General features: G+C 43.3%; 1 protein-coding gene across 2 annotated transcripts; it reads left to right on the forward strand.

Annotated features, from left to right (window-relative positions):
* Positions 1-58: 58 nt before the first annotated feature.
* On the forward strand, positions 59-10,173 carry ATPAF1 (ATP synthase mitochondrial F1 complex assembly factor 1). Of its 2 annotated transcripts, none has more exons than XM_065842758.2 (9): positions 59-270; positions 1,444-1,552; positions 2,105-2,155; positions 2,886-2,948; positions 3,937-3,987; positions 5,710-5,757; positions 7,723-7,818; positions 8,365-8,472; positions 9,421-10,173. In XM_065842758.2, the coding sequence occupies exons 1-9, from the start codon at positions 86-88 to the stop codon at positions 9,613-9,615; spliced, it is 906 nt and encodes a 301-aa protein (XP_065698830.2). In that variant the 5' UTR covers positions 59-85; the 3' UTR covers positions 9,616-10,173. The 2 variants fall into 2 exon arrangements, with proteins under 2 accessions (XP_065698830.2, XP_071665994.1); XM_071809893.1 differs by lacking the exon at positions 59-270 and adding an exon at positions 348-500.
* The last annotated feature ends 1,992 nt before the right edge of the window (positions 10,174-12,165 follow it).

The following is a 12,165-nucleotide window of genomic DNA, read 5'->3' on the forward strand; positions in this document are numbered from 1 at the left end:
TGTGTCCGGCCGGTTCATTCCGCGGGGGCGGAGCGTTGGGCGGGTCGTTGCGGCGGGAGGAGCGGAGCGGAGCGGGCCGGGCGCCATGGCGGGCCCGGCGCTTCAGGCCTGGGGGCTCGGGGCGGCCCTGCGGAGCCGAGCTGCGCTGCGCCCGCTGGGGCTGCTGGTCCCGCCGTGCCGGGGGGTGGCGGGGCCGGGGCCGGGAGAGGAGGCGCTGGAGGAAAACCCCTTCTACGGGAAGTACCGGCACAAGATCCAGGAGCTGCGGAGGTGCGGGGGGAGCGCGGCCTGAGGGGAAGGGCGGGCGCCGGGCCCTGAGGGGAGCGGCGTGTGGGGAGAGGGTGTGCTGGGGAGCTGGATTTCTGGGGAGAAGGAAGGTAATTTTGTAGCGTTGTGCCCTTATGAGAAAACAAGGTATTTCAGGCCAAATGCTGCGTTGAAATTGACTTACGTTGTTGCCACAGAGTCGTTGAGAGCCCTTGCCCGACGTGAATACTTTGGTAAGAGATTGTGTTACTAACAATAAGTAGGGGAAAGGGTGCTGGGGGTCCTGGGGACAGCAGGGTGACCATGAGCCAGCACTGGGCCCTTGTGGCCAGGAAGCCAATGGTACCTGGGGTGGGTTAGAAGGGGGTGGTCAGTAGGTCAGAGAGGTTCTCCTGCCCCTCTGCTCTGCCCTGGGGAGACCACACCTGGAATATTGTGTCCAGTTGTGGCCCCTCAGTTCCAGAAGGACAGGGAACTGCTGGAGAGAGTCCAGCGCAGCCACCAAGATGCTGAAGGGAGTGGAGCATCTCCCGTGTGAGGAAAGGCTGAGGGAGCTGGGGCTCTGGAGCTGGAGAAGAGGAGACTGAGGGGGGACCTCATTAATGTTTACAGATACATAAAGGGGGAGTGTCAGGAGGATGGAGCCAGGCTCTTCTCAGTGACAACCAATGATAGGACAAGGGGTAATGGGTTCAAACTGGAACACAAGAGGTTCCACTTAAATTTGAGAAGAAACTTCTTCCTGGTGAGGGTGGCAGAGCCTGGCCCAGGCTGCCCAGGGAGGTTGTGGAGTCTCCTTCTCTGCAGACATTCAAACCCGCCTGGACACCTTCCTGTGGAACCTCAGCTGGGTGTTCCTGCTCCATGGGGGGATTGCACTGGATGAGCTTTCCAGGTCCCTTCCAATCCCTGACATTCTGGGATTCTGTGATTTGTGCCCTTATGAGAAAACAAGTTATTTCAGGCCAAATCTGCCTTGAAATTGACTTACGTTGTTGCCACCAAGTCATTGAGAGCCCTTGCCCAACGTGAACACTTTGATAAGAGATGGTGTTACTAACAATAAGTTTACATTTTAAGTTATTAATATGAATCAGTACCACAGATAAACGTTTTTTAAAAGACTGAATCTTATTAATCACCTGGTACTGCTAAGAGTCTCTTTTCTCGATTCAGATCCAGTCCAGATGTGTTTGAATCCCGTATGGAAAAAAGGAACGAAGTGAAAAAGCAGCCCCTGGGTTATTCCAAGCAAGGAGAATTTATCAAATGTATGGAGGAAAAGGTAAGGCAGTTTTTCTTGGTTGTTAACGTAAGTTAAAGCTACAATGTCATTTACATTGGATCAGCATAATGCTACAAACATACAGTGTTCCTGTAAGCAAGGAACCCCAGAGTTCACTCTCTGGTGGCTAAAAATATTGTTCTGTACTTTAGTGCATTATTTTGCTATTATTTAGGCTGCAAATTCTGCACTTGAGGCCTTAGTTAAATGTTGAATTAGCTCCAAATTAGTTTGGCCAGATGGAGTGATATGGTCTTGAATTTATCATTTTGTAGCGAATGAAAGAAAGCTGTTCAATGATACTGGATGCAAAATGTATAATAGCATGCTTCAATCCTTTCTGATCTTGAAAGTCATAATTTACAGTAAGTTAGTTATCTTTGTATTCTCATAATCAGTATTTTAACAAAATGCGTTGCAGTAATATTTTATATATCTTAAATTTGATCGTATTCAGATCTTGTCAGCAGACATGCTATGCATGGCAGGGAAGGCAAGTAAATGTTATGAAAGCATCAACTATAAAAACTAAAGAAAGGTGTTTTCTTCTAGGCCGAAGGCTTGGGCACAAAGACATCAAAGGGAGGTTTCACAAAAGATAAGGTAAGGGAAGCGAACCTGAGTGTTAGGAGAGGACTTGCAGGCAAATTGGGGATGTAGATTAACTTGTGTTGCTACCATCAGTGCTTCAGCCAAGAGCTTCCCAAGATAAAACTGATGTTCCTTATTCTGCACTTGAATATAAGATACTCATTTACAACTGGGATCATGTTCAAGTCTTAAAACTCTCGTTAGTCTCATTTTCTTTCTATCTGGTCCTTTCTTGACATGCTGGAAGTTCCTGCTAGTGAGGGGTTCTGTACTAAATGCTGACGGTAATAAATTGAAAGGGCTAAGCTGCCTTTACAGCTTGTAAATAGACTTCCAAAGATCAGCCAGCAGAGGGACAAGAGAATGGTTTTATTCTCTTTAACATTCATGTATTTTGGCAAACTTGCTGTATAAATCTGCTAACAGAGCATGGCGGAGATGGCTGAAGGGCTGCAGCTCGTCTTGCAGCTTCAGCAGAGATCTGCACAACTGGGGCAAAGTGTATTCTGTGTCTGGACCGAATCTCTTTATTCTGCCTCTGTGTGAGAATCCGCTTCTCAGTGTGTTACTGCTTACGATTTACTAGTTTCTTTGGCAATTAGAGGACTAAGTTACATTGTAAATGGAATTAAGTTCTTCCAGCATGATTTTGTTCTCTGTAACTGTATTCATTCATTCTGGATTCTCTCTTGAATCAGAGAGCTGTCATCATGCCAAATTCCTCATGCTCTCTCTCTTGCAGACGCTTGATTCGATTCTTAACGTTGAGATGGTGAAAGAAAAATCAGCAGAGGAGATAAAACAGGTGATGGATTTAAATGAAATAAAGTTTACTGTTAAACATAGGTGTGGAGCAACCTAAATGTGAGGGTGGGTCCATTTGTTTGAAGAACAGTGTGAATCAAGTTATTCTCCCTAATATCTGCTTGGCTTTGCACTGTATTCCCTTTTCTGTAGTTACAAGTCACATCTGTTCCACATTTCTCACGTAGCTTGAGTTGGATCTGGTGTTTTTTTTCCTAATCAGACTGTATGCCAAGAAACTTTACGCAGGTATGATCGTTTAAGGGGGGCAACACAAATGAAGGAGCTGTCCCACGTGAGTTAGCAGAACCCTACCTGCTTTCCTGATAGCTTAGGAACATTATAGAAGTGGTTGTGTGCTCTGCTGGGGATGGTGTGCAACCAGTTACAGCAGCGAGTGGGTTTGATACCTTGTGAACATCCTTAGAGTTCCTCCATTTCATTGATTAAGCATTTTACTAACAATTCTCATTAGTTTTGTAAAACTGGGGAAGAGCAACTGAAAGAGTCCTGGACTCTGGGCTTCTGCCTGTACTTGTCCATTTCTGAAGGCCTTTGTTTGAGCTTTTATATAGGTATTACTGTAGTGAAGGAAAAGGGTGTGAACACACGTTATGCAAAGCCTGGTCTTCTGTTGAGAATGTTTTGTGTTTCTTTACCAAAACAAACGAAACCAACAACAAAGTAACTCAAGCCCTCTAGAAATCATTAGTTGGGAAAAATATAAGCAGCACTTCTGATGGCAGTCCTGGTAAATCTTGAGTCACCTCTGAGCCCACTGCTTATTTCTGTTATCTAGTTGAAATCTGTTGTTTGGTACAAGTACTCTGGAACCTTAGAATTGTCTTGCATTAGCAGGGCTTTATTGAAAAATGACATCTCAAAGTGCTTACAAAGGTTTGTTGCAAAATGGAATTACTTTGAAAGCATTTAGTATTACTGCTGGGTGTTTGATGTTAACTGTAGCTCATCTCCTTTATTTCCTACAGATTTGGAGTCACTATTTTTCTGTGAAAGATACGGTTTATGCCGTTATTCCGGTAAGTAGTTCCCATATAATTACGCTCTTGAAAGGCCAGCGTGCAAAGCTTTCCTTTCTAATTGATATTCCGTTGATTTTTAAAAGCAATCATTAAGCAAAACAAGGTTTCAAGAACAAGCTTTCTTTCAAGATTAAGTGATCTTATTGTATCCCTTTTTTCTCACATCAGTCTCAATAAAACTAGTAATTTTTTTGACTTGAATTCCCAGGCATTTTTTATGATGAGTATCCAATACTCTTTGCAGGACCCTAGTATCAGTTAAGGTAGCATACATATTTTCACATCATTTCTTTCCATTCTTCCCTGCAGCACAGGCTGCTCATTCAAGTTTAAAATGGCAGTATTAGAGGACTCGGCTAATAACTTGCTCGTGGCTAATCATTTATGAGTTTCATGCATTTGGAAGTATTGGCAGCAGTGTCTTTCATAGAGATTGCCTGGTGCTTCCTGTGATAAGATCGTATTTCTTAGTTCTGCTAACTTTACCAGATGTTTGTTGTTAATCTGCGTTAGACTGGAGGAGGTTTTTTTTAGCTTTTGGGATTTCTTTGTATTCTTTCCTTCAGAGCATCGATGTGATCTGTTAAATCTGTCTGCTCACAGCTGGACACAAACTGTGTGTTCCTTGAGTTCTTGGAACCTTGTCTAGATCTTGGGCTCTGATTTGCAGTTGTACTTGGTGCTTTGAGCTGCAGCTGAGGTTGGCGGGAGGTTGTATTCTAAATGTACGAAGTTCTCTATGCTCTGAACGTGGCCGTGTGGGATTTTAACTCAAGCAACTTCGTGTTTTGGTTTTCCCAACGTGTGGTTGTTGTGAAAATAGTTTGAATTGCACATTTACTGTAGCCAAGGGCTAAGGCCAGGGTCTTCAGTTAGACAGTGTCGATCTCTCATTGTGGGGCTGGCATTGTTCTCTGGTGCGCTGCTTTAGGGGAGCTTTGGAAGCTTTTAAGGCTTTAATGCAAAGCAGATCCTAGGCACACTGGGAAGTGGTTCACAGTGTCATTGGCGGGGGAAAAAAGCCCTATGTCTTCTGCCAGAAGCTCTTTTTCGGCCAGAAGAAAGGCCTTGTGTCATCCTCAAGTGCTCAAAAGCACACACGGCACAATTGTGTGTTCATGAATGGCAAATTTCTCTTTCCTGAACACCTTAGAGAAGATACTAAAATACAGTGCTGGGAAGACAAGAGCAGGCAAAAGATTTGGGAGAATGCAGAGGACATGAGAATGAGATGGCCAGGCTTCATCAGGGATGACCAAATACCTTTGTGGTTTTAATATAAACCTAAGCAATAAGTATGTTATTTGAGTAAGTATCTGGGCTGAGTTTTAATACTGAAGAACAGATGACTATGATGTACAATCTACAATCTGGAGCCAAGGATAAGTCATCTTGCTCAACTGTTGACACCACATGGTGCAGTGGAGCTATGGCTGGAAGAGGATGTAATGTGAGCCTCTCACCTCCGAGGAGTAAAGTTTTGGATCCAAGGAGTTTGGTGCTATGTCTTAGAGATGACGTTGTTCAAATGATGTACCAATGACATTTAGGTAACTAACAACTAAATACAGTTTTCCATGCGCTCATTGTTAGCTGTTTCTGCAGTGACACCTCTTGTAGATGGAAGCTGTACCCTGTAAAGGTTAATGAGAAGATTCTGAATAACTGTGCATCTGGATTTGTTATGAAAATTGAATTTCTCTTTCTCCTTCCCCAAAGGCAGAGAAGTTTGATTTAATATGGAAGAGAGCCCAGAAATGTCCATCGGTATGTATGGCAGAGACTCCCAATGCATGCATGTGTAGCTGTAATGCATTTCTCCTCTCTAAAGCTTCATTCATAAACTTTCGACCTTCCTGTATTCAGACTCATGGTGTTTGCTTGAGAAGTAAAATTCAGGTGTTCAAATATTTGTCTTAGTGTTCAGGTAAAAGCAATGCCCACTCGTATGTGTTAAACACTTTGATCTAGGTATCAGATATCTAGATAGAAGAGATGTAGGGTTCAGAAATGAGAGCCCAGACTCTCCCAGGGAATGGATTTAGTTCCACACCTCTATTTTTCCAATCATTGATGTCTTGTGGTTAAATCTCTTCCCTGCAGTGTTGTGACAAGCCAAGCCTTGTAGGCCAGCTTCACTGATGTTCTGCAAAGCTTTCCTTTTTGCTTAAAGCACCTTTGCTTTAACCTGGAGGAGCTGTTGTTAGCTATAGCTACCTGTCACCATGGCAATATGTTGCACGTATAGGGAGAAATTGAATTATTGTGGTTAGTGTGAGTTGCTCCTCTTTATGGGAAGGTAGGTAGGAGGGTATGAAAGGGAAAAAGGCAAAAATTCAGGATGTTGAGATTCTGTCCACAGAACAAGGTGAACCTTGTCATCTCTTGGCCTGCTTTTCCTGACCGTATGTGTGCACGGCCGTGCTTGCTTCTCCTCGCTACTGATCGGTGATAGGGAAATGTTGGTGAGCTAATTGAGCTGTTTGTATGGGAGCCACATTGGGCAGGCACTGTGTTGTCTAAATAATGCACCGCTGTCTCTAGGGGAGTGTGAATTGTGAAGAACAGACTGGATGGCATGCACTGCAAACTTGAGTGGAAGTTCTGTTGTGGAGCGTTGTAATTCCACAGCTGTGATGGGAAGGAATGGGGGAATTGGGTGGAGTCAAACCCTGTATTACAAATACAGAGTAAATACTCTGTGGGTTGTCTTAGGTGGATGCCAGCACAGCAAAGCATAAAATACAGAGAATGGATAATATGGTTATTTCAGAGAAGAGTGGATTCCCAAGATTTGGGTTCACTGTTTCTCACCAGGTTTGGTTTCAATGAGAAGATTCCTGTGGGAATGAGCAGGTTGTTGCTTTGAAGAAGTTAAACTGCAAAAGAACAGAACAGCTTACAAGAGAAAGGGAATCTTTCTGCAGTTTTCTGTCCCATGCTGCTGGTTTAGTATTGCTTTCTGTTGGAAGTAATGTGTTTTTACGGTAATCTGTGTGCCGAATCATGGACTTTGTGCAAATTTCACTGTCCTGAGACACGAATGAAATGCTTCACTCCTTCATGAAAACGAAGTAACTAGACTTTGCTGCTTTTGTAGATGTGAATGGGAGAGTTCGCTGAATTGCTGGATTGGTTCCGTGTATTTCAGTTGCCAAAAACAAGGTCAAATATATCTGGCTTTCTGAGCTGCTTGGAAAGTTATTTATAGCTTTAAGTGCATTTCTGTACAGTGCATTGGCATTTAGGTCGAGTATCCTGCTTGTTTTTCTGCTCCCCTGTTGTCGTAAAATAAGCAGGTCTGTCACCTGTGGAGCCAAACAGACTGTACATCTCTAGAGAGAAAATACTTGCTGCCTGCTCTGGAACAGTTGCTGAAATTACAGGATTAAAACCTCCGAATGCTTCCTATCTTATATTTGATCCCTTCTGCTTTTAATTTTCTAGAAGTGAGCGAAAAGGTCAGAGTCTAAATGTTCTCCACTGTCCTTTTGTCTGTCTCTCATAACACTGATAAAAATACATGCCAACGTACTTGCTTATGAAATAATACTGATAAAGTAATGCTGGTTTATTGTCTGGTTCCTGCTGTCCTATCACTCTTGGTGGGGCAAAGAACTCCCTTTTTCTGCTGTGGTTCTCTCGCTCAAGAGTTTATGCTGGAGGCCGGTATGACCCAGGCGTCATTTTGTTTTATCAAAGGAAGAATGACTTGTTCTCGCTTCTCTGCAGTTTCTATATGCTTTGCCAAGAAAAGAAGGCTACGAGTTCTTTGTGGGCCAGTGGTCAGGGACAGAATTACATTTCACTTCGCTAATAAACATCCAGGTGAGTGGTTGAAAGAAGGAAAAAAAAAATGGCTTAGGATCCAGAAATATATCAGTATATTGCAATATATGATATTTGCTAAATGGTTTGAAGAGTGGGTTGTCCAGCTTAATTTGAAAAGAATTATCAGGGAAAAACTGCAATTAATTAGGACTAAATTAGTAAATTGATGGGTATTAACTGTTTCTCTCGTTTAAAGGAGATCTATGTAGAAGTCAAATAGTTTCAAAATAGAAGCAAGAGACAAACTTCTTAGAATTGTTTGTGCAAGTTACTTAAAATACCAGTAGATGCTTTAACATGAAATGTCTTTCTGGGAACTGTGGGTTCTTTTAAGTGCAAAATGGTCTTTAGTAAAAAAAAATCCCAACGTAACTCTGCAAATCCCTTGTTTTCTGTAAGTCCCAGGAATAATAAACTTTTAATTAGAACTGACCCTTAAGCCCTGCAAAATGACCCTCTCCGTAGCAGTTAATACTCCAAGTTTTGTAATCAAGCCTCCGAAGCTGAAGTTCTTTATAGGAAAGGTTTCTTTATCTCCTTCAGAGCAAAGGTGAAAGTGCTCCCAGCAACTTGATCTTGTACCATTATCCGGAGCTGCAGAAGGAAAAAGGGATTGTACTAATGACAGCAGAAATGGACCCCAAGTTCTTGGTAAGAACTTCCTTCATTTTATGCTGCAACTCCTCCTATTGCTTTGAATTAAAGCCAAATTAAAGGGAAGTCTTGAAAAGACCCTTTCACAAAGAATGGTCTTACTAGATTTCTTTAACCTAATCTACTTAATACTAGGGAAAGCTAGAAGGAAATTATCCGTCTTTGTCTATCTGTTGATTTCAGTTGATGCCTTTTGTTTGTTTGTTTCTTTTCTTCTTACTTTAGGTATTATGGTTAGTTGTAAAAACCCATAACATACATATATATACATATAAAAATGGTTCTGGTTTTCTTATTAATGGAAGCAAATTTAAATGAAAACTGTTGCTACCTCCCAACAGTGTTGTGAAGCTTAATACTCCCTGTCAAATCAGGAGACCTCCTGAGTGCTGTGTTAGATTCCTATGTGCCTTTGCTCTTTTCCCGCTGTGTGGGTGTTTATTTACATATCTGTAATAGCACAGTGCTGGGACTAACAGCACTAGGAATTATACTGGTGGAACAAGAGAACTAAAGCATCCCACCTCTAACTGACCTAATTACACCAGTTCAGAAACGATGTGCAGAGGATTCGTCGGTGATACGTTTGCCGTGTTGTTTCTCGGAGTAAACAATCGATTTTTGCAAATAGGTCAACTGTAAGAAGGGAAAGAGGAGACTTTGGTGCATCTCCAGTTGCCTTAGAGTGGGCAGAGGCCACGTGAGGCATGTTTGACCTCTGGGGTGTGTGCTCAGCGGGAGAGCAGTTTGAAGACACAGTGCTAAAGTAGGTCAGGAACAAGAGGGATGCGGTTTGCTAAGAGAATTGCTAAACTAAGGTGACTCTGAGTTGAGTCATTTGATGAGCAGGACTGCAGCCTTCCAGCTGCTGAAGAGTTGTTTTCAATGGGATGTTAAAAAAGACCCAAAACCCCATGGTAACACATTCTTTGTTTGAACTCGCAGGTGGTCCACGAAGCACAGTGCTTGGCCAACCAGGTGCAGCTTTTCTATGCAACGGATCGTTCACAGACCTACGAATTAGTGGAGACCTTCAACCACAGGTCTAGTGAATTTAAATACATGTCAGTTATCGCGGAGGTTGAACAAAGCGGACTTGGAAGAGAACTGAGACCTGGTCAGGTTTCTGACAAGTCATAGAGTCTGTTGTGTGGGTGAAGCGAGCCAGCGGCAGGCAGGGGGGTTCCTGCTGTCTCTTTTGCTTTGGTTTGGCTGCAGAAAGGATCTGGAGACATCCTGGGAGTGTGATAGACCAGCCTGGCACTGCTGCAAGATGAGGACTTGAGCCCTCTGAACAACAGTAACTAATTGCCAAAATGGAGCCTGGTACTTCAGTGAAATTTCATCAAAACAAGCCATTTTCCCATCCTGTAAATTGCCACTGCATGCCGTATTTTTGAAATCTGAATTAAAGTGACAGAAGGGGAGCTGTGTAATGGACTACATTGTCATCAGGAGACCGATAACAAGCAATGTTTCTTCTCAGTAAATGCATTTTAAATGCCCTCTGCCATTATAATTGCATGGTCCGATGCTTTTTAGTCTGTGTGGAATTCACACAGGCTTGTTCATCAAGGAAAGATAATAGGACCAATGCTCTAAAACAGACTCTTCTTTGTTACTTGGTGTGTGAGGTTCCTTACACAGATGTAAGGTGGCCTGTGATTTTCTTCAGGATTAAAAAACAGAGTGACTGGATTTATCCTGGGAATTTTGTGTTTCTTAACTGTTACATTAATTTTATCCTGTTGCTGTCTTTCTGTCTTAGAAACATTTTTCTTGAGGAGTAGGTTATAAACATGGTTTTATTTTTGTATAGTTTAGAGAAATTATTACATGCTTCATAGAATTATTTTTTCTCAGACTGGCAGCTAGTCAAGTGACTCTACAAATGGTATTTGGAGGGACAAAAAATAGCTAAGTGGCAGTGCATGGAAAAATGCATTAGTGTGAGTATGCACAGCGTGGTTGGGGTTGGAAGGGATGTCTGGAGATCAGCTGGTTCATGCACACAGAATCCCAGAATGTCAGGGGTTGGAAAGCTCATCCAGTGCAATCCCCCCATGGAGCAGGAACACCCAGCTGAGGTTCCACAGGAAGGTGTCCAGGCGGGTTTGAATGTCTGCAGAGAAGGAGACTCCACAACCTCCCTGGGCAGCCTGGGCCAGGCTCTGCCACCCTCACCATGAAGAAGTTTCTTCTCAAATTTAAGTGGAACCTCTTGTGTTCCAGTTTGAACCCATTACCCCTTGTCCTACCATTGGTTGTCACCGAGAAGAGCCTGGCTCCATCCTCCTGACACTGCCCCTTTCCACATTGATCCCCATGAATGAGTCCCCCCTCAGTCTCCTCTTCTCCAGCTGCAGAGCCCCAGCTCCCTCAGCCTTTCCTCACACGGGAGATGCTCCACTCACACGGCAGCATTGGTAAGAACCTGGTTTTTAAGGACTACAGCTGGTTTTGTTTTTTAAACCTGCCTTTAACAGAAGAATCCCAAAGCGTTTTTGCTTTGAGCTTCTCTGGTTTGCGCTCTCAGCAGAGGCAGCTCCTGCAGTGGGGCTGAGGGATGCGCAACCTGTGCGTGTGTTACCAGTGCTCATGGACGAGTGACCAGAGGACAGCTGGGACCTTCCCCACAGCGAGGCTGAAATATTTCCCATATACATTGGGTGTCAACCGTTCATTCAGAGAATCAGAAGATGTTTCTCGAAGAGGCATTTCTTTTCCTGGGGCTCTGCTGCAAGAGGATGATCTTGCTCCCTGGTAATGTCTTTTGTTTCTGATTGCTTTGGGTCTATGAGTGTGTGCAAAGCAGAGATGTGGATAGGGCTGGCAGAATCTGAACAGCAAATCACCTTTATTTAAAAAAAACTTTCTATTTCTATTTTATACCATTTGTGCTCCATTTATCATTTTCCCTCAGCTGAAATACGAGCAGTTTTGATTCATCATTCACTTCCTGCTTTGCAGAAGTCAAAGTTGCGGTATTCATTTTTAATATAGCCATAATACAACATCTCTGGAAGAGTAATTGGCAATAGGAGTGAAATTCAAGGCTTCCAAACCTACACCTGGGCCTCTTTCTGAGCTTAAAAGACTAAGTCTCTAGTAAAGGCTGTAGCAACCCCTACCTGTAATTTTGAGGTTGGTTGGTTGTTTTCAAACCATCATTTGATTAATCACAGGTTAAGAACATCTCCAAAGGTTTGAGATGGAAATGGCAAAATCAAGAAGAGGAAACATTTCTTGTGAAACGTTCTCTGATCCACTGAAACGCCATTGTGAGTGGGGAAACTCCAGCCAGGTGTCTCCTACTGTATTCCTGTATAATTTTCTCTATTTCTACATATGACAACAGCAGATGGCCCGGTAGTCTGGGACACCACACCAATGAACCAGAGCATCTTGGTCAGGGACAACAGAGTTGTTTCGATACTGGGTGTCCAGGCTGTCGGATGCAGCTTTGAGGCAGTGGGAATAAGCTCCCTAATTTGTAAATGGCAAAGGAAAAAATCCTTATCCCTTTTGGAAATGTGCTAATGTGTGTGCTCACGCTGCGGTCAGGACTTGAGCAGCACAGTCAGATCTGTGCTGACTGCTGCTGTGGTGCAGATGAGGCTGAGACTGGGGCAAAACCCATAACAACAAGGTCCGAGAGAAACCCTAGGCCTGATTGTTGGTCCCACTAAA

Source organism: Patagioenas fasciata, chromosome 6, assembly GCF_037038585.1.
Source record: "Patagioenas fasciata isolate bPatFas1 chromosome 6, bPatFas1.hap1, whole genome shotgun sequence".
NCBI lineage: Eukaryota > Metazoa > Chordata > Aves > Columbiformes > Columbidae > Patagioenas > Patagioenas fasciata.